Below are 23,529 nucleotides of genomic sequence, written 5' to 3' on the forward strand. Positions count from 1 at the left end.
CTGAACGCTCTTTCCATCTGAGCTATGCCGGGACCCGATTCACGACTACATATAGTCTTGATTATTCAATTAGGACAGCGAGGCGTCATATATGAATATATATTCAATGTTAACAGTGATTAAATGTTAACTGTGATTCAAAAACTGTTGTCGAAAATGATCATAAAGTCATTTAAATATGCGCCCATGCATACAAGACTTACATATCTAAAATGCAGGTAGTGGGCCATTGATGATACAAAAGGGGAGAGTTTGGCCGACCACGTTTGTCTAGGACAATATGTCTTTTGATTTAATTCATAACTGTATTAAAATTAATTTTCCAAACGAGTGATTACATTTTGTTACTCTGGAAAAACGATATAAACTAACAGCTATAGTCAAGGAGTTTATGATGACGAAGAAAAAGATGGTAGAAGAATCAGGGATATCTAAAAGAAAAATTTGTCTCAAGACCGTTTTATATCCACTAAAAATTCCTCTTGGACTTACCTGATTTTGAAATGGTATCTTTGTTTTGGGAATCCGATGCACCAGAGTTAGCAACTTAGTTGAAAGTTAATTGTACTTCCATTAAACTAACTTGAGTTAAATATGGACTCCTCAGAGTTGAGCATGCTATGTGCAAACTGGTGAAAATATAATGTTCATCGTTGACTGTCGCCTTTAGGACATAATTTGAATTTCACACGTCATTAGGACCTTCCCATTCTGTTATAATAAAATGCACTACGTTTTCCATAACAAAACTAAACTCAAGCCTTCAGTACACAAAACACTAAATGAAGTTGTGCTGTGGTCACAAGGGTCAACATTTTAATGAAGCTCAAACATTTATTTTAAAACCGCGCTATAAATAGAGTCACGTCATGAAACGAGTAAAAACGCTGTTTAAATAATGCAAGTGAAAATTTCGTTTCTGAATCTAGAGTGACATGGTAAATAATTAACGAGTAAAACCATGGAGCATTTGTAAATGGATCCTTTTTATAACGCCAATGTACACGCTGTACAGTTTTCTACAGAAGTCACAAAGAATTCCACGGCTTCTTTTGAATTCAAACCACTGCTTTGCTTCGTATGAAAGGAATAACATTACCGTCTACTTGTATGTAAATTGTATTGTTTCTTAAAATTGTGCCGTTGTTGGTGGTCGAGAGATTACCATGCTTCATGTTAGATTAGTGGTCCGTTTGTTCAAACCCTACCAAGGGCAACTGATTTTTTAAGAGCGATAAAAGGTCTTATTATGTGTTCCTTTGGAAGGAAAGAAACGCTGGGGTCTAGTGTCGTGAATTCAAAGCACACAAAAGATAATAAAATGTTATTTATGTCAAAACACTCTATTAGATATCACACTCACCTATCACTCTACCTATGTCTTTCCGCATACATATATTTTTGAAAGCACTATTAAATTAAATAACCAGTTAAATTAAACATTGCAAATTTAATTCAACTATGATATGAGTTAAATATTTCTAAGCTACAATAGCTCCAATAAATACAAAACCACAACGTGCAATTATTATTATGATCTCTGATTGAGGTTCTGGCTGATATGTAGGCCTAATATAGGCCTATCTATTATCAGGCAGTACGTCTCACTTGACAATATGTGTCAGAGGAAGAACAATTGTTTGTATGCGTCTGAAGTCTGATTAGTGTATTATGTAATCGGCTATGTATGCATTGGAGGGGGAAAAGAACTGGTCACCCTAACCCATCATCTCGTGGCCTAGTTACCTCATGAGTGATGTCTTATTGGTGTTACTTATGAGGTTCAAACCTGTCTTCGGACAGTTGATTAAATAACATCATTATCATGAACAGTGGTGATTCGTGTATCAAAGTAATGTATGTTATAATTTATATCATAATAGTACATTATGCAACGAGCCTATAATGGTAGTAATTAAGACGCGAGTATGTTTGTTTATGAAACTCGCTTGCGCTCGTTTCATAATTTTCATACGAGCGTCTTAATTACCATTATAGGCAAGTTTCATACGACTTTTTATGCTCTACCATATTTCTAACTTGAAATTATTCATAAGTATTCATGTTATGGTTATGTAAGTGAGGAGCGGAACTGACCTAAATTGTGAGATGTGCGCAGACGCGAAAGTATTGATTTTTTCTGAGGAACAAACGTCATTGACTTTGATATAATCTAGAGAATAACATGAAGATTAATCTTGATATACCCTGGAAATTGATTTAGAATTGAAAAACGAGATGACAAATTGAATTTATTTGAATATTATTTACAATTAACGCTAATTATTATAGTAACAGAACATAACCTTCTGCGACAGTATTGGATTTCCAGCCTCCGTGACGTTTTGCTAGTTGTCTTTCGATTGCATATCCGAGAATAATCGATACTTGCGCTTTTATAATGCTACAACGGTGATTTCTCATTGGCTGAACAACTGAACTATAATGAATAGGTGTACTTTAATGAGGTGCATAAAAATTAAATGCAAACTAACGGATGTACGCGTGGAAACAGATTCGCTTACTAATGTATTTAGTCCCAGCGCCGCCGTTCTAAAAGTGACATCGGCAAGTAACAGCCCGCTTAGAGGTGATTCAGTGTGTCAGCTTTCGGCAAACATACGAGTATCTCGCAGCTTACACATACAGTATTACTTACAAATGGTTTTTAGAGAACCCGGAGGTTCATTGTCGCCCTCACATAAGCCCGCCATCGGTCCCTATCCTGAATAATGTTATTCCAGTCCCTACCATCATATCCCACTTCCATCAAATTCATTTTAACATTACACATTATATTAGGAATATAATTTTTGGCTTACTTTATAAGTGCTGGATTTCTCGACTGTCGAAAATATCACACGATACCGTACTTTTTGTACGATTTCTTCGAATATACTGTATACATTTTATCTACCTCTGTTCGCGGATGTAGAGCGGACGCGGCAGTGCACAGAACAGCCGCACATATATGCGAGCGGGGGAAGATAGAACTGTTTAGCCAACTTTCCGAAGGCAAGTTTGAACCTCATAAGTGACACCAATAATGCACCACTCATAAAGAAACTAAGTCAGGAGATAATAGGGTAGAGTGACCAATTCCTTTCCCCTTCCACTGCAAACATCGCTGACTAATAACATATTGCACTAATCAGACTTCAGATGCATATAAACAATTACTCTTTCTCTGACCACGTCGTCAAGTGATATGTAATATAATAATAATAATAATAATAATAATAATAATAATAATAATAATAATAATAATAATGATTTATTTTAGCTGGCAGAGTTAAGGTCGTAAGGCCTTCTCTTCCACTGAACCAGCAAAAAGTGTATATACATATGCATGAACTTACAAAGAATTCAACAATATGATTTAGATGAGAGTTACATGTATACAAGAGTTATTTACGAATTAAACAACAAAATACTATGAACTAATAATTAAACACTGGAATAAACTGTGTAGCAGAATTAAGCTAAAATACATAGAATGTAAATATATTTCAAATAATATTAGATAATAGAAAGAGATTATTATGAGACAATTTTGAAAATGCAGCACTATCAGGATGATGTCTAAAGAAAGAAGTAACAATGTAGTCAGTGATAGTTTAAATCAGTATGATTGGAGTGAAATGCTAATAAGGTTATCTTTTAAGCTGTTTTTAAAGGTGTTTATTGTCTTGCAGCCCCTAATACTTTGTGACAAAGAATTCCATTGACACGAGGTGGACACTGTAAAAGATGATGAATAACAAGATGTTCTATGAAGAGGTATAATATATGTACATATCAGACAGAACTTCATTCAGACGTAGATAAAATGTATGCACTATAATATCATATACGAAGATTCACTGTTCTGATGTGTACTACACTGAATGGAAGACAGTAATGTTCTAACCTTGACGTCCCTTCAGCCAGTACTATCTTTCCATAGACTTATTAAGCAATAAAAAACCTTTCCACGCAAGATCCAAGCGAAATGTACACACTGTTTCCTCGGGAGTCACTTTCAATAAGCAACAATAAAAATCCGAAGGCATTTACCTGAGCGAAACCTGTTTCATGGCGAACACTCTGTACTAAAACATTATTTATAATTTACCTGCAGTAATAGGCCTACTAGCAAAGAAGAAGAAGATGATGATAATAATAATAATAATAATAATAATAATAATAATAATAATAATAATAATAATAATAGCAATAATAATAAAAATTATTATTATTATTATTATTATTATTATTATTATTATTATTATTATTATTAATGATGTAGTTTGCATCATGCACCGATCGTCTTTTGTCCCTGGAAAAGGTTCAGTGTTATATCACAGTCTAGTATATACAGTCACGAAGCTTCGTGAGGGTGCTAGAAACAATATACTGTGCCGGTACTATTTCGCATTGTCCTACAAAATATAACCACAGTCTAGTATATAAAGTCACGAAGCTCAATACGTAGTAAATATACATACATAGATAGTTGCTAACCACTAGGATCGCCGCTGTCGCCTCATTACAGACAATGCGAAATAGTACCTGCACAGTCTATTTATCCTAGTACCCTCATAAACTCGAGCTTCGTGACTGTATATACTAGACTGTGATTATATTTTGTAGGAGTTATAACGAGATGAAAACTCCCGCCTCCACGCTGGTCGAACTCAGACTCATGCAGTCCGTAATCTGTCGTTTTACTGACAGTGCTAACCTTGCTCTCAAATTACATAAACAATGTAATCAGTATTTCAAATCTCAAGCATTAGTCTACATATATCAGGCCAAACTACGTGAAGTTAAACAAAAAATTTAGCCCTTCAACGGAGACATTTATGAAACCTTACAAAGACTTTGTAAGAAAAGAAAACACAGACAAAAATCATTTCTGGGAATGACCTGTATGACTATACATTGAGCAAATATATTATGCATGTATCTCTGTTTGTTATCTTAAAGATTGAGGTTTTCGTCAATGAGAAGTGACAAGGATACAGGAACTCCTAGCAAGTTTCCTTAACAATTCAAGCGAAAATTCGAACACACGTCCTTGGAATTAGTTAACGAATCTCAGCTTCAAAGAGACTCGAATTGCACCACGTTTCATTGACCTCGTTTGTTAACATCTGCAAATGTAATATTTTCGACTGTCCTTTACTATTTTTTCTGTTTCTTTCTTCCTTTTCATTTATACCTATTAATTCTTGTATTTGTTCTTTTATTCTCTGCTCGTTTTTCCTCGTGCAGTAAGCAAATAATTATAGTGCTACTTCTTCATCTGCTGTTACCAACTTTTTGTTGGTCGACCTATTTCACTGAAATAGTAATTTACCATCTCAAAGTACATCCTTACGGTCTATCTGTGCTTATCAGAAAAGTTTATATTCTTTCGTTGGCCTAATATATAATTTAATCAATATTGGAAATTCCCAGGTATTGAGACTCGTGGACATGTAGTCAGTAGAAAGAAATCTCTAACGACGATAGAGACATACCAAATCCGACTGGAATTGAGATAAAGCTCTACTTCTATATCGGGTTCACTGGAATTATAGAAAGAGCTTTACAACTTATTTTGGCATTTTAATATTGTATTTTGTAATACAGATTGTCCCGAAATGATTACCCTGATTTCAGACTGTTATTGCTTTCCACTTATGTTATTGATTTCTGATTTTCCTTTGTAAGTGAGATGGTGCAATCAAAGTTTTGGTGGTTATGTGCTTCAGTTCCCAATTCAGTCGCTAGGAGCGCTGTAGCTACTGTATATGTGAAATGGCTTCGCTACAGGAAAAGTCACGAAAGGATCTCTGCGAAGAGAGTATGGACCTTGCGAGGGTAAGAGGGGAGGGTAAGCTAGTAACTCAGCGCTTCTGAAGCAGCAGATGGATGGCCGACTGGGACAAACAAGGTTCAGTCATTGGCTGGTCGATTCCGTGTCTGGAATTGGTTGTAAGAGTGGGGGAAAAACTTGTATTCCTTGCTTTGATCTTTTCCTGCAATGCAACCATACTTCCCTCGTAGGGATCCTTTCCTGAAATTTGTATAGTACACACTGTACCTTTTCCTGTAGTGAAGCCATTTCACACTTTCAGTAGTTACAACGTTCTTAGAGGCGCAGTTGGGAACTGAAGTATACATAACCACCAAAATTTAATATCTTCGGAAAAGGTATTGTGTGTCTTTCACGTATTAAATTTTATATTACCTGTTAATATGTTTCGGCCTGCTATTGGCCACCTTATTCTGAAGATGGCCAATAGCAGGTCGAAACATGTTAACAAGGTAGACTAATATAAAATTTGATACGTGAAAGACACATGATTCGTTTTCCGAAGTGATATAGTGTTAAAAGTTGTGCACCATCTCACTTGCAAAGGAAAATCAGAAATCAGTGACATCATTGGAAAGCAATAACAGTTTGAAATCAGAGTAATCATTTCAGGACATTCTGTAGTTTATTTAGTAATTATGTCTTATCCTAGTCCCATTCTTGTTCTGAGAAATCTAAACTAAGCTCAAGGAATCCTGTTTTTGTAATCGTCCTCATATTTTTACAAAATTTGACTTTTCAATTTAGACTACTGTTGACATTTTTATGATTATAGTACTCAGAAAATTGTAAAAATGTCAACCGCAGTCAAAATTGAAAAGTCAAATTTTGTAAACCCATAAAAATCATCAATTTTGCTAATAATTTGTCCGTCATTATTATCATCATCTTAGAAATCTGAACTAAGCTCGAGGAATGCTTCTTCTGTCATCGTCCTCATTATTATTATTATTATTATTATTATTATTATTATTATTATTATTATTATTACTACTACAAGGTGGGTCAAAAGTCGATTTCCCCAATATTCCTTCTTAGGTTTCATACTTGTACACATTATACAGATATTGAGGAAAGCGAATCCTGACCCACCTTGTATTATTATTATTATTATTATTATTATTATTATTATTATTATTATTATTATTATTATTATTATTATTATATTCATATTCGATTTGTCTTCTTTTGAGGTTTCAGTGTTAATAGAATATAAGTTAATTGTATCAATCCATCTTCTACCTCTTTATAAAAATCGTGTTCGCAACAACTGACCTGTCTGCCAGTTCCTGCCAGGATGCCTGCCCAGGGTTGCGGATGAAATCTACAAAGGTGATTAAGGTTGGCAATGCAAACAGAAGGAACAAATCTCTCTTATACGGTGGAAATAAGTATGAAGAGGGGCAGTCATAAGTTCGCGACCATACGAATAATTTATATAACTGTACGTCACACGTGCGTTATAGAGAGTATAAAGCTTCAATAATATTCTTCTTCTTCTTCTTACCTTCGAGGCTCCGTCACGATTTTCTGCGATTTGTAGATTTATGTTCTCGGCAGTTATCCTAAACACATTTCTTATTACTGTTTAAAGCGAGCTTGCCGTGCGTATGTATTTTTTTATTTATTTTATCCTGTTATTTAACGACGCTGTATCAACTGCTAGGTCATCTAGAATCGATGGAATTAAAAAAAAAAGGATTATTTATGTTATAATAATTACTTACATAAAATATATATTATCTGTAGATAGTGTAGCATTATTGTTGAAATTTAGAGGTATATATACACTGTATATGATTTATATTATAAATCTAAATTATTTGAATATATAGGTGATAGTGAAATGGTATTTGGCGAGATGACTCCCAGAATTCGCTATAATATTACCTGGTATTGGTCTTACAGTTGAGGAAAACCTCGAAAAAACCCAACCTTATCAGCTCAAGCTGGAAACGAACCCATGCCTACAACCCCGGATCAGTAGGTAACGTCCTACCGCTTGAGCTACACCGGTGGCTTCGTGGATTTACTGAGTGGCATCATTAGCACGCGGTATTTCAGTTTTCTATCAACATAAAAATCCATCCGTGTGTTTCTTGTTTCAATATTCTGAAAGTTTAATTTTACTTGCAGACGAGTTTTTATTATCATACAGGTGTACTGAAGAGTATGTCATCGATCTCTCTTTATTTTGCTTCAGCAACTGTTTACAACTCATTTATTATGCAATATAAATGAAATATTTCTGGTCGATGATAAATCTGCAAGAAAATCAAACTCACCAACATGTTTGAGTGGGATTAGAGCGCACTGCAGCTATAGCCAAGGTCGTTAACACCTACATGCATTAATGACCTCAACTGTCTCAAGATCTGCATGAGATTAACATACAATTTAAGACCTCCAGCTGTTCGGTTATCTGAATTAGGAAATGCAGCATCTGTGAGGGGCTTGACGAAATCGGCCACACTTGAAAGTTATCCATTGGCGAAACTAATCGGTTATTGTCAAACACAGCTGAAAATAACCATTTAATCTAGAATATAGACCGTAGCATACGTGTATGCTTTGCTTATTATGGGATATTTAGGCCTATGGTTGGTAAATTCCATGGCTGATTCATTAATAATAATTTGGAGCGTATTTTATTACTTGCACAGGTTAACAACATTGTAATACTTTATCAATCAAGAACTACAAACCAGGAAAAAGGATCGTACTGTAAAATAGGAAGACATGTATATGCTGGGTTTTCAATGGTCAGTGAGGGCCTTATTCATAGACATTCTTAGCGCGGGCTTCCGGATATGATATGATATTAATCCCGTACAAGTAACCAGTCGATAGCCGGGACTAGTTTAGCACGCTCGTAGCGCGGGCTAACGAAATGTCTATGAATAGCACCCTGAGATTTTATGTCTAACTTTTCAAAATTGTTTACAGGTTCCATATTAGAGATAAAATTGCCCAAGTTCTAAAAGAGCTCTACTCTGCTAGATTCGTTATATCGTATTTTAGTTATCTGTGGTTACACCTCGTTGAGTTATTTGGACTAGTCAGGGATAACGGGCAAAATAGAATGAGCGATCCATCAATTTTGTTTATTTTACCCTTATAATAAAACCGGCAAGTAGTTACGGAAAAGTGGATGTATTAAATTTCGGCATATGGTTGAAAAGCAGTGGTAGTGATATATTTCTTTAATCGCGCTTTCAACTGCAGAATTATTCAACGTGGAAATTCAAAGTGGACGAGTAATAATAATTTATTACTGGAAAATTTTACCTAGAGCGCTGTACCAAGGAAATTACGATACGTTACCCAAACTTTACTTTTTTAACGAATGAATGAATGAGTAAGTGGTTGAGTGAGTGGGTGAATAAATGAATGAATTAGTGAATGAATGAATGAATGAATGAATGAATGAGAGCGTGAGTGAGTGCGGAAATGAATTAATAAGTGAGTTGGTGAGTGAATGAATTGATGAGTGAGTTGGTTGGAGATAATATAATAATTATGGAAAGTAATACTAAATTCATGTGAATTCTCAATGAAAAGAATGCAATTTTTTCCATAACTAATTAAATTCAGAGCAAAAATGAGCTACTTTCTTTCCATGGAACGCTACAGACGTGTGCAAATTATTAGACTCAGCATCACATTTTTTACATTTTCATAATTATTATGAATTACTGGAACAAAATAATTCTGTAGGACTCTATGCGACAGGATCAGTACAAAGAAGTCCTAGAAACCCGAATTTTTCCACAAATGAGGGACTGGTTCCCTGATGGTGAATGTGTCTTCATGCAGGATGGAGCACCTTGTCACAAAGTCAGATGAGTAACTAATTTTCTGGCTGAAAATAATGTAGACGTATATATACAGTATATATATCCTTCTCTGGCCAGATAACAGCCCAGACGCAAATCCAATTGAAAATCTTTGGTCTATCATAAAAAAAAAACGATTATCAAGGTGAACCTCATAGAAAACACTTATCCAAATATGGTACAGGATGAAGACATCAAGAAACAATGTGAAAATTTTATGAACAGCGTGCCAAACTCCATAAAATTGATGATAAAGAACAAAGGGTTTCATACTAAATATTAATTGTTGCAAACAGAGTGTAATAAATGAGTTTTGTAGAATAAATGTTACTTGAATCATAATCTGATGTCACTGGGTAGGGTATTCCACAAGCGCGAGAGCGAGATTGTGTATTCATCATTATACACAATCTCGCTCTCGCGCTTGTGGAATACCCTACCCAGTGACATCAGAGACTGTCGGAATTTAGTAGCGTTCAAAAGCAAGCTTATTAAGCATTTTCTTACTGCGTAGAGTAGGTTTAATTTTTACTTAATCAATAAAATAAATGCTTCTCTCTTCTTAACTTTTACAATAAACTGTCTCGCTTTTATTAATCAGTTAATCTTTTAGTACTTTGATTTTTATTGTATTTGTAAATTTAATATTAATTGTAATTATAATTGTAATTGTATTCTTAATATTGTAGTTGTAATCCCCTGGTAGAGGGGAAGAGAAGGCCTGATGGCCTTATCTCTATCAGGTTAAATAAATAAATAAATAAATAAATAAATAAATAATAAATAAATAAATAAATATTATCGTTCGAGTCTAATAATTTGTACACGTCTGTATATCCACAGGATCGCAACAGAAATTCTCCAAGAGGAGCAAAATTACAGGAAAAATAATGTAAATTCCTATTTGAGTTTTGCTTGTAGCGATGGCAGCAGAAATACCGCGTTTCCTGTAAGCACAGGTTTTTGGAGACAGTGATTTTGGAAAGAAAGCTCACAATTATTGACGATAATATGCATATTAAAGGAGTTGCCCAATTTAAGTACTTGGGAGAAATAGTCTCGAAGCAGGACATCATGGATGACGAAACTGAATACCAATTATCCAATGTAAGAAAGCGGTAGGATATCTAAATTCACTGTGGTGGGATCCTCACTTTGACTGTAATGGGTAAGGCTATTGTATTCAATTAATCTGGTTGGGCGGAAGAAAAGACCTGCTGACCTTAGCTCTGCCAAATTAAATAAATAAATAGGCCAGTCTTCGACATCTCCCCACATCATACACGGGACTCGCCTCTGATTTACGTTTCGTTATGGATTAGATGAGTTAAATGAGAGAATAGCTAAGTGACATGAGGCCGAGGTATGTGACAGGTTAGTGCGTTAGTCGAGGGAATAGATAAGTGACGGATGCCGAGAAATGTGAAAAGGTTTCAGTGATTTAACCCTTAAATCGACAAGGTATCTTAGAGGATACAACAGGTTAATAGGCTATATGCTATGATTTTAATAGAACAATAGAAAAAAAATTGGTAGGAAAATTAAAATTTCACAATACTATAATATTGTAAAGTCCCGCGCCGTGGCATCGTGGTCTAAGGCATCCTGCCTAGGACTCGCGTTACGGAATGCGCGTTGGTTCGAGTCCTCATGGGGGAAGAAATTTTCTCATGAAACGTAGGCCAGTGTATGGGACCGGTGCCCACCCAGCATCGTGACGCACTTGGGGAGCTACGATAGGTAGCGAAATCCGGTTGCGAATGACAGCTATAACGGCTGGGGGAATCATCGTGCTAACCACACGATACCTCCATTCTGGTTGGATGATCGTCCACCTCTGCTTCGGCATGTGGGAGTGAGGCCAGCAGCCGGCTGGTCGGTCTAGGCCCTTCACGGGCTGTAGCGCCACTGATTATTATAATATTGTAAAACATATAAAATATGGACATTGCGATAGTTGTTTCACATTGAAAGACACTCTTTCAGCTTTCCCAATGACGGGACTGCCTCATTGGACAAAGCATAATAAACATATTGAGTGAAAACAAAAACAGACCACAAAAGAGAAATGAGGGGAACGAACAAAAGGGAAAATTAAGTACAGGAAAGATAATAGCATGCATATAACAGCCCTAAACATTGTAAACAAACAGATTAGACATTCGAGGAAAAGTATCCCTTTTTAGGAAACAAAGTACAGATGGTATTTTAAAATGGCAAGTGATCCTCTGATAGCGGCAAGAGAAACATCACGAATGAAGTCGTTGTTCAGCTGGAACTTCTTGCAGAAACTGGCAAAGAGGCGAGGTATTGTGCCCCTAGTGCCAACCATTAGCCCAGCTACTTCAATGGAGGTGAGGTGATATTTTTCCAAATAGAATGCAACTGTGGGCTCATAAATTCTGCATTTTTCTGCGTGGACGTCAGCGGGCTGTTATTCCTGTGCCTCGAACCTGACTGTCGGGTCGATAATGTAGGCGGATGTAGAGCCTGGTGGAATGGCAAGCATGTCAATTCGCCGACAGGATCCCTCTTGAGAGATGCCATGGACTTCTCCGTGCACAGTGAGACCTTTCTTCCTCAAGGCTTCGGCAATCATGGATCTGATTCTGTGATGTCTAGAGTTCCGCAGTGTCTCGCTGAAAGGACAGGCACCCAAAGCGTGGACAGTCCGACAAGGTTTAATAAACTATTGTGAGAAATGAAGTTTTGTCAATTTAAGGGTTAAGTACGTTTTCTCTCTCGTGTGTAGTGTGAGGAGATCTCGAAGTTTCACCAATAAATAATAATTATTGTTGTTATAATAACAGGCTGGGTCTATCGATCAATTTCAATAAAACTGAATAGTTATCAACAGGCTTAGGATCCGGGACACTTTAGCAACCAATGTAAGCACAACTTGACTATAGAGTTCCTTGAACATAGTAGACAGACATACTGTGAATGTAAACAACGACGTCAATGTGCTGCGTTATATTCTACTGTTAATAGTACAATCTAGTGACGGTGGAAAATGAAGTAGGATATATACCTCACATGCTTTCATGTCTCTCGGCGACGTTGAAGGCGTTAGCGTTACAATGAACAGCCATATACATACTTGAAACTAGTTCGAAAATACTATTCACTATGAATTGAAAATTCACTGTGATGCCCTGAGTTCGTTTCGTAGGGGAGAGACAGAAGAATACTGTAGCTCTGATCACGAACCGAATTCTATACTAACGCACAGTTAAACAAAACTCAACGCGCCACCTCACTCCATCTGTACTCCGTTGCAATGTAACTTCACTTCATTCTTAAGTTGTCTCGGATCCTAAGCCTGGTTATCAATTATTGGTACAGGCAAACCGACCCGGGAATGAAAGTCCAAAGCAGGACATCGTGGATGACGAAATTGAATGCAAAATTTGGCAAAGTAAGAATGCACAGTATGCCTAAATTCAATATGGCAGGACCCTCACATATAAAAATAATAAAGAAACATATTAAGGCCGTTCGATATGGGAACAGTCATTTTATATTTAATTTTAATATGGTAGTGAAATGTGTGGGAAATGCTTGCTATTATTCGGTTGAAAAGCTTTTGTCATCAAGTCTGCTTTCAAAAAAATTGAAAGTTAGAATTTATGAAACGGTTATATTACCGGTTATTCTGTATGCTTGTGAAAATTGAACATTCAGTTTCAGAGAGGAAAAGAGATTGTGTGTTCGAAAATAAGGTGCTTATGAAAATATTTGAGGCTAAAAGGGATGAAGTTACAGAAGAATGGAGAGAGTTATGCAATGCAAAATTGCACGTATTGTATTCTTCACCTAACACAATTAGGATCATTAATTCCAGACGTTTGAGATGGGCAGAACATTAACACGTATGAGCGAATCCAGAACTTTGAAAAATTTACTTGCAGAACGAAAAGTTGAATTTGTTCGGGTCAAATTTCTACACCTTTAAAAGACAAAATTATTTCAATAATTTATTATCATAATACACTGTTCTGTTAAAAGACTGAGCATATTGGGAACTAAATTAATGACTTTTCCAAAACACGCTATGAAATGTTTCATATAAAACAATTTTTATCTCGAAGAGGAAGCAAAAATGAGCAAAATTATATTAAACTTTTTTGTTTGAAATATCTCAAAGAATAAGCCCCTGAAATTAATGGCGTTACTTATGGTTCATTCTGTATACCATGCATTTATAGCCTATGATAAAGAGCAACTGAAACGGTATGGCCTGTATTTCCCCAAAAATTAATTATTCATAAAAATTAAATGTTATCTACAGAAGATAACGATTAATCAGTGATAAAGTGAAAGTTCGAAGTATTTCAAACAACTGTTGGAAGTGGAGTTTATTCTATATCGAGCTTTCAAGGAACAGTAGGGGCTGCGACTCAGAAATGAACAAAAATGATCTGCCTTTGTCAGGTGGAAATGTTACACTGACCGATAAAAAAGGGGGACACGAAACACTACGTAAAATATCAATAAAACCAAAATAAAGCCTCATTTAAACATTTCTCCTCATCATTTCCATTTCTTTTAGCATAATATTTTATACTCCCTCTTGAGGGATTTCCCATGTTAAATTGTGGTTTATGACACTCATACTTTTCAACAACAACAACATGGTATATGGCCAGGTTTAGGAACGAAATCATTAGTAAGTCATAAATTCTTTTACTGGAAGGACAACATTTACTGCCCAGAACAGTCGGTGGTACGTAGGAATCCTCATGTAAGAACAAAGAAAAAATCGCTTAGCAAGACGTTATGTTGGTTACATTGATATTTTATGTAGTGTTGCGCATTTTTTCCGGTCAGTGTATTTACAAAGATAATTAATTATTGGAGAAAAATTCGTTCCGGCACCGGGAATAGAACCCAGGATCTCTCAGCTTTGCGCGCTGAGCGCTCTTTTCATCTGAGCTATGCCGGGACCCGATTTACTGTGCCGGCCGAACTCTCCCCCTTTGTATCATCAATGGCCCAGTACCTACATTTAATACATTATGTCATATTTGCAGGAGCGCATATTTAAATGACTTTATGCTCGACCATGCCGAAATGTAGTAATTATACACCTGGTAGCAGTCCTTTAATGCATGTCATTAAAGTACACCTATTCATTAAAGTTCAGGTTTTCGATTATTCTCGGATATGCAATCGAAAGACAACGAGGGAAACGTCACGGAGGCTGGAAATCCAATACTGTCGCAGAAGGTTATGTTCTGTTACTATAATAATTAGCGTTAATTGTAAATAAAATTCAAATAAATTCAATTTGTCATCTCGTTTTTCAATTCTAAATCAATTTCCAGGTTATATCAAAATTAGTTCATGTTATTCCCTAAATTAGACCAAGGTCAGTGACATTATTGTTCCTCGGAAAACATCAATACTTTCGCGTCTGCGCACATCTCACAATTTACGAGCTATGAACAAGGTCACTTCCGATCTTCTGTCAGATACAAATAAAATGAATACTTCTGAATAATTTCAAGTTAGAAATATGGTCGAGCATAAAAAGTCGTATGAAACTTGCCTATAATGGTAATTAGACGCTCGTATGAAAATTATGAAACTCGCTTGCGCTCGTTTCATAAACAAACATATTCGCGTCTTAATTACTATCATTATAGGCTCGTTGCATAATGTAGTATTATGGTCATTTTCGACAACAGTTTTTGAACCACTGTTAACATTCAACGGCTGCTGGCATGAAACATAGCTTCAACTATGGCTTAAAACTTTACAACAAATTAATTTCTCAGTACCCTGTTTTAGCTAACATAAGTATGATTAAATTTAAATCGAAAATTAAAGAAATTATTGAGGGAACTTAACATAGGGTTAGATAATTAAATGCTAAATATTAATCATATTATTATATTTGGTTATAAACATTTTCAATTCTGATTGTTCTTTATCATATAGGCTCTTGTTTTTGTAATCTGTGCTACTTTATTGCTTATATTAATTGTTTATTTTATCTTCTTCTCCGTTCTGCTTATCTACAGTGCAGTTTTGAAATCCTGACTACGAGCGGTTGCTCATACGGGGTTAAATTCTTTAATTTATATTTATTTTTATGTATACAATAGACCTAGTTTTTAATGTATCTTTGTAATGTAAATAAATAAATAAATAAATAAATTAATTAGTTAATTAAAAATAAAACATCTAAGCACCTAAATGAACATAGATTAGATTATGATTGCCTTTTGACTACATTTTGTGTAATGTATTCGGAATTTCAAAATTACAAGACTTAATTAGAAAATACGTGAAAAGTTATAAAAGTAAAAAAAAAAAAAGAGTATAATTAGAGATATTTTCAGATAGAGAAGAGTACAGTATCAAGTATTTGAACCTCTAAAAGAGTATACGAAGTCTTTAGAACGAATTATTCCGGAAAGAAAACATACAAATCAATAGTATTATTTGTAGCCGGGAGTCGAATACAGACAGCTTGTAAAGGAAACGTATGTACTGACCATCTGCTATCGTATACAATCGGTTAGAAATACTCTTCGTCATTATTCCTGAGGTCATTCTAAACTCGTTTTTAGAGTTAGAAGTAAAGAACAATACTATACTGGAAACTTGTAATTACTATTTATGTCTCACAGCTGTTTCCTCGTTGAAAAAAACAAAAAGTTCCCAAATCTATTCATCGCATCTTAATTCTTCCAAGCAAAGAAGTCAGGGCAGTGATCTTACTGCAGCAAAAATGCCTTCGGCAACTGTTCTCCCGCACTCATTAGGGAATTGAACCCGGACAACGAAGTGTGCCTTTAGCACAGTAATGCAACAAAGAGCCCTCGCAGTTAGTTTCCCACTCAACCACCAGGTGTCAGCTCACTTTCGATCGAGAATTCGAGCTAGTGTTTCACAGACTTCCGCTAGAGTGTACCACCTCTCAGAATCGTTGCTTATGAAAAATTCTAAAATCGTGAACTAACCTGAAATACCTGCGTGATCTGATTGTGTATGAAGCAAATCTTCGTTCAGAATGTGTTAAAAACGCGATTTAAATTAACAGAGCATGCGCTTCTTGTCTTGGAAAGTCTACTAAGAAGGACGTTACTCTTTAGAAATTCTTGCAAAGCAGCCAAAACAGACAGCTGAAAACTCCACATTTTTTGGCTACGTTTTCCAGACAATGTGTTAGAATTACTTAGCTAAGAAAAAGACAGATCGCTTTGAACATACATAAATTATGGGGATGTACAGGTGCTAGATAGAGATTACTGCAGATTACAACACGAAGGCGTTCGAGTCACGTAGAGGGGGGTCAGTGCCCCTAGAGCCATGACCGCAACCGTGCCATTACAATGGACTATCCGTCAGAGAACCTCTGCTATTGAAACGGAGATTGTTTATATTGCAAGACCTGTGCTGTGAATGTGTATCGAGTCTCAATAAAAACGTTGACAAATGGGCGGACGACCTTGTCGTGTCCAAGGACATCTCTCGGAGACTATAGGAACCATTGATCTCGCTTCATATTTATTCTAAGCATGATATATGGGCCCGGCCGTGATGATTCAGTTGCTCGCAATATCCGCGTTCAAATCCGGACGTAGAATGCGTAACGCATCGAAAACAGTTAGCCTACATGGCAATCGCTCATCGAAAAAATATATACAATGAAGATTGTATAGTTGGCACAACTGGTAACAAGAGCTTATCATAACATACTACTGCCATCTAGAGGGATATTTGTAGTGACAGGCTGGTACAATAATACATTTCCAAGAAAGTTTAGTGTTTTAGTAAATCAATTAATATATTATTCTATTTCTTCTAATCTTTATATACTTTCTTCTAATCGTGTAACAATCGATTAAATCACATTCGAGTTTTGATTTTCTCTAGATAAATCAAAACCTCCAGTGATATTATTGTTGACTATTAACTTTTACTACGTAATACTACTTTTGACCAATAAAACGGTATGAAAGATCGTGTTTCAACCAATCATGGCTGTTGAAAGCTACAATTTTATCACTTCCTAGCATTTGTTTGTTTTTACCACTTCTCTAACATTTCTTTCTTTGTTTGCCAACATTTCAAAATACAAATTCTTTGCGGTGCTATATAAAACATGCTTCGCGTCATTTGTTTCCCGCATAGATTGTCAACTGAAAATGGCGGTTCCGTCCAAACGTTTTGGTGAAGCTAACATCAGTGAAATATAAGTTTACTAAGTCAATTAATACCTATTTTATTGTATTAGAATACTTTATTTCTTCTAATCTTTATATACTTTCTTCTGTTTTTATCACCTCCCTACCATTTATTTTTTTGTTTGCCAACATTTCAAACTGCAAATTCTTCCCGATACCTATTATAAAACATGCTTTGCGATCGTCATTTGTTGTTTACCGCATAGATAGTCAACTGAAAATGGCGGCTCCGTTCAAACGTTTTGGAGAAGCTAACATTAATGAAATATAATTTTAGTGTCAATTAATATTTTATTGTTATTTCTTCTAATTTTTATAGCCTATACTTTCTCCTAATCGTGTATTAGTCAATTAAATCCCACTCGAGTTTTGATTTTCTCTCCATAAATCAAAACCTCTAGTGAGATTACTGTTGACTATTACACTTTTACTACGTCATACTACTTTTGACCAATAAAACGGTACAAAAGGATGTCTTTCAACCAATCATGGCTGTTTGTCGCTACAATTTTATCACTTTCTTAGCATTTGTTTGTTTTTATTACTTCCCTACCATTTATTTCTTTGTTTGCCAACATTTCAAACTGCAAATTCTTCACGATACTATAAAACATGTTTTGCGATCGCCATTTGTTTACCTCATAGATAGTCAACAGAAAATGGCGGCTCCGTTCAAACGTTTTAGTGAAGCTAACATTAATGAAATATAATTTTAGTATCAATTAATATTTTATTGTATTAGAGTACTTTATTTCTTCTAATCTTTATATATTTTCTTCTAATCGTGTAATAGTCAATTAAATCCCACTCGAGCTTTGATTTTCTCTAGATAAATCAAAACCTATAGTGAGATTACTGTAGATAAACTTTAATAACGTATTATGTTTATTTATTTAGGTGTTAATGTTGAAATCATTATAATTTTATAACATATGTTCGAACTGCTGGCGTATAATTAATGAAAACGCAATATGTGGAATATTCTAGGTTCCCACATTAAAACAAGAGCTCTAATATAGTCTACATACTGTAAGATCCGAATCCGAAAGCCATTATTAGCTAAACTGTCTTATTTAGCTGATCTAGACACACTACTTCCTTTTGCATTTAAGATGTGATTACGAGTACTGTGTTTCCTGAATCAGCTGTGAGTATGAAGGTTGCATAACTTCATATAGCTAAATAAGACGCAGGTGACTCACCTGAAATGTAAACTATATAATTTTTCTTTCGCAGAATTAAGAATCTTAATATCACCATGAAGTCTTATGTCTCTTACGAGATCATCGAAACAGTTGTTGCAGTAATATGTATCCTACTTTGTTACAGAGTGTTCAACCCAATTTTGCTATAAGCCTTCATCGCATATAACAGATTGATCAGCCTAATGCACTTTCAAGACAACTTTTATCAATTTTACTATGCTGCCATCCAGCGACTGAAAAAGAAGTCACGTTATAACCCTGATGGAATTGCATGGAGAAATAACATGGAGCTGTACTTCCATCTAGCGGTCGTTACCAAAAAAATGCATTTTCGACAGCAGTGGAGATCCTAGCGGTTGTTCTCTTTTATGTGTTGGTATTAATAGCATAGCATTGGGCAATCTGGTATATATGTGATCAGGGCTGTAAGTAATTAGGGCATAGAGGCTACATCTTAGTTTTTATTTTTTATGCCACGTTCGGTATTCTGAATTCATGCAGCTTACTGACTTATTATGTCCGCCTTTACATTTTAATTCGTATTCTATTTTGTCTATCAGATGTCTCTGCTGTACCACGTGGCATTTTCCTGCATAGATGCCTACAGTCTTAACCAAGAAACATTTTGATGAGAATCAATTGACCGGTAAGTTCTGCATGCAGATCTTTCTATCTTAGAGTTCTTTTGATTGTCGTAAATCTACGGCATAGCCTACTAAAGATTGTTATTACTAGGCGTGTAATGTCGGGGACCGATAGGGTGCGTTACTGTGGTTTCAAGTTTACTATCCGTTCACCAGTCACTACTGTATCATTGCTGAATAATAATGCCGAAGGTTAAAGGGTCTCAGGCGCACATTTTTGCAGCGGAATTTGGTGAGGCACTGAAGATGTGAGTTGTTGTGCATTGTAATTGTACGGATCCTGAAGGAAAGGAGGAAACTCAAACCCACGAATAATTATGTGATAATTCTTCTGCACATAACGAAAGGTACGGTACGTAAAGATACATCTTTGTAATGCTACGTAGCTTATATTTACTTTTAGAGCTGTCCAGATTTGTTTATGTTCACCTTGTTATTCCTGTAATTCAGTGGTCATCAGCACTCGCTGAAATGTGCAATGGGTACGCGGTGCCGTCCCGTGTGCACTGTCGTGCAACAGGGAGAGATAGGAGCATACCCGCTAGCAGCTACGAGAGCACTATAGTGCACTGGGTTTCCGCGTGTAAGAGAGGCTAGCCCCAGCGTGCTCTGTGCTGACGACCCCTGCTGTAATTGATCGCAGAAGCAAGTCAATGTCCTCGTACTAGCTAACGTCCCCGGTCTATGTACCACGCTGTAGTCAACATTTGTAATCGGTCCCCAATATTACAAGCCTAATTACCTTTGGTCGGCTTGAAGCATAAGTTTGGAATTTGGTAGTAACGTTTAAAACTTTGAAGATATATACGAATTCACATTTTTAATACACTTGGATTGAACACTCTGTGCTTGAAAGACAATACAGTAATATAAAACTCAGTCATCAATACAGTGCAATAGTTCATTTGATGCTCCTGTAAGGAATAGAGTATTTAGGATATGATATAGAAGATAATTATTTATAGTCCCGACACCGAGTTAACAATGAGTCAGAAGATCCGTAGGAGTGAAACAAAAGCTTAAGGTCGAAGAGGCTCCACCACCAATGCCAGAGAGTGAGTACCGTGTCGAAGCGGTGAAGACGGTCCTCTGACACGGCGGGCGCCAGCAGCTGTCTGTCGCGTCGGCACTGCCTACAACAGCAGTCGCGGTACCCTAGCAGTCTGAGAGGCGGCGGGGGCGGTGGCACCGGGGGCGGCACGGGCGACGACAGCTCTAGCGAATCCGACGAACTCGTGTTGGCGCCGCCATACTGCTGGTGCGCCGTGGCGGCGGCGCTGCCCGCGTTGAAGATGAGGCGCGCCTCGCGGAACTCCGGCAGATAGCGCTGCTGCTGTTGCTGCTGCTGGTGCTGGTGTTGCTTGCCGCCGGCGCTGTGCTGTGGTCTCAGGAAGTCGTCGAGAAGGTAGAAGGACTGAGCGCGGGTCGACGAGGACGCGGTCTGCGGCTGGGGCGGGTGGTGGTGGTGATGGTGGTGTACCTGCGGGGGGAGGCGCATGAGGGCGCCGAGGCTGCGCCACCGCCGCTGCGGCCCCGAGTCGCAGGGCGGCGTCTCCGTCACGTTCTCCAGCTCCTCCTTGCCGGAGCGCGCGCGACGCGACCTCGGCGGCCACCAGGCCTGCGGACTCAGCAAGCTGGCGCTCTTCTTCATGAGCGCGCCCCTCAGCGACGTCTGCCCGTCCTTCTTGGCGCCCGTCCTGCCGCGCCCCGTCGCGGCCTCCTCGTTCTCCGCCTCCTCCTCCAGCACGTACTTGACGCTAAGCCGCATGGCCGGGCGGGGCCGCACCACGAAGCCGTAGTCGGTGTCGGCGCAGGCGGTGGGCAGCGTGGCCGTCCTGGCGCGGTGCGGACGCTCGCGGGCGGCGCCCCGCGACAGGCACGAGAAGGACGCCGAGTGGCGCAGCGGCGGCGCCGGGGTCATGGCTGCCATCTGCAATATATCGCGCTTGTCTGGCCACATCAGCAGGACCGCGATCGCTCCATGCCGAGGCTACAGTCTGAGCTAAACAAGGTGGGATCTGCAACACGGGTGTGAAGAAGCGGTCGTAAGCGGGCAGCGTGCACACAACACTGGCATGCAAGACGGTGCAAGGACACAGCAACTCAACATCTATGTTTCGGAACAACTTATCGTATAGCTTAAGACTTGAAAGAGTAGTCTATTCTGTTGGTCCGATTATATTTGGCTATCTTGAAACAAATGGACAAAGAAAACCATGTCATAAGTGTTGATTAAATTCTACATAACTAACCACACTTACATGATATATGCAAGCGAGTCGAATACCTACCAAGCGTAAGTTAATAGCGTAAATAAAATTGTAGGGCCATATTCATAGACATTTCGAAGCACGCGCTACGAGCGTACTAAGCTAGCCCAGGCTATCCACTGGTTACTAGTACAGAATTCAAATCATATCCTATCGCTAACACTGGTTTATGAATACGAAAAACGCTGATAATCCACCGAAAGCCCGCGCTAAAAATGTCTATGAATACGGCCCGTAGTGTCCATACACATAGGCCTACTATTGTAACATTATCTAATTAATAATATTAGGGGTGATAGTAGGAGGAAGAAAAATAAAATGTATAAGATTTTCTGATGATATGGCATTGTTAGCAGAAGAGGAGATGATACTAAGGGATATGAAGGGTACAGAGAAGAAACGGAGTCACAATTTTCTTAAGGGTCATGTCGTAATCTAATTCAGTATATTACTGCGGAATTTATTCCAGTTTTTAAATGAAAAAGTAAGAAAGGATGACTGTATCCGTGGTGATAACGCTCCTTTATCAGTTTTGATAAGAAAAACGCATAAATTTTGCAGTAATATATTCAATTAAATGATGTCACCCTTATGAGAATTGTAACTCTGTTCGTTTTTTCTGTTTCCTTCATATTATGTTACTGGAGCTAAATGACAGCTGTTAGCAGTATGGAATGAAGATAAATGTCAACAAGACGAAGAACATGATCATAGGAAGAAAAGTAAAGAAGGTAAACTTGCGAATTCTAAATGAGGCAGTAGAGCAAGTGGACAGCTTCAAATACTTGGAGTGTACTATAAGCAGTAACATGAGCTGCTGCCAAGAAGTCAAAAGGAGGATAGCAATGGCCAGGGAAGCTTTCAATAGAAAAAGGATAATCTTCTGCGGACCTCTGGAGATAAAAGGAAGAGACTAGTGAAGTGCTTTGTGTGGCGTGTAGTGTCGAATGGCGCAGAAACATAGATATTACGACGAAATGAAGAGAAGCGACTAGAAGCATCTGAAATGTAGAATGCAGTGAAAGACCTGCCGTTGAGCAGAACACTCTGAATGAATGTAATTATATACTTATTAGGCCCTATTGAAAGTAATCTGATATAAAATGGCAATGGCCTAAATTGATTTTGCAATTGAGTAACTTAGATGAACACCCCTTCGATGTGTTTACATCATGAATGAAAACCAATATAATGAACACAATAAAAAACTATAATATACTGGGATACAGTAAACGTAGTAAACACGTTTTTTGTTAGGTTTATTTATATACGCGTAAACATTTATGGTCATATCGCGTGCTTTGGGTATATTAGTAGGCCGTTTACAATTGTTTAATTTCGAATTTATATTGTCGTTTGTTGTATAATATGGTTTGTGTTCATGTAACTGTCTTAAATTTATTTTAATATTTATGATGCTGGTGATTAAGGCGGTGATGAATCATAGGATGTAACTTTACAATCTGGCATTTACACGTGTCTGAGGGAAGTCATGAAAAACCCCAGTCAGGTTGGTCGGCCACGGGGTTTGAAC

At 37.3% G+C, this 23,529-nt stretch overlaps 1 protein-coding gene across 1 annotated transcript in view; it reads right to left on the reverse strand.

The window, feature by feature from the left end:
• LOC138710882 (dual specificity tyrosine-phosphorylation-regulated kinase 4-like) overlaps positions 1 to 23,529 on the reverse strand; it is a 552,841-nt gene that overhangs the window by 308,942 nt on the left and 220,370 nt on the right. Inside the window, exon 2 of the mRNA XM_069842065.1 lies at positions 20,789 to 21,743. Within this exon, the coding sequence (XP_069698166.1) occupies positions 20,789 to 21,685 (897 nt within the window). The 5' untranslated portion in view covers positions 21,686 to 21,743. The remainder of the gene's footprint in view (positions 1 to 20,788; positions 21,744 to 23,529) is intronic.

The sequence above is a fragment of the Periplaneta americana genome, chromosome 12 (genome assembly GCF_040183065.1).
Source record: "Periplaneta americana isolate PAMFEO1 chromosome 12, P.americana_PAMFEO1_priV1, whole genome shotgun sequence".
Taxonomy (NCBI): domain Eukaryota; kingdom Metazoa; phylum Arthropoda; class Insecta; order Blattodea; family Blattidae; genus Periplaneta; species Periplaneta americana.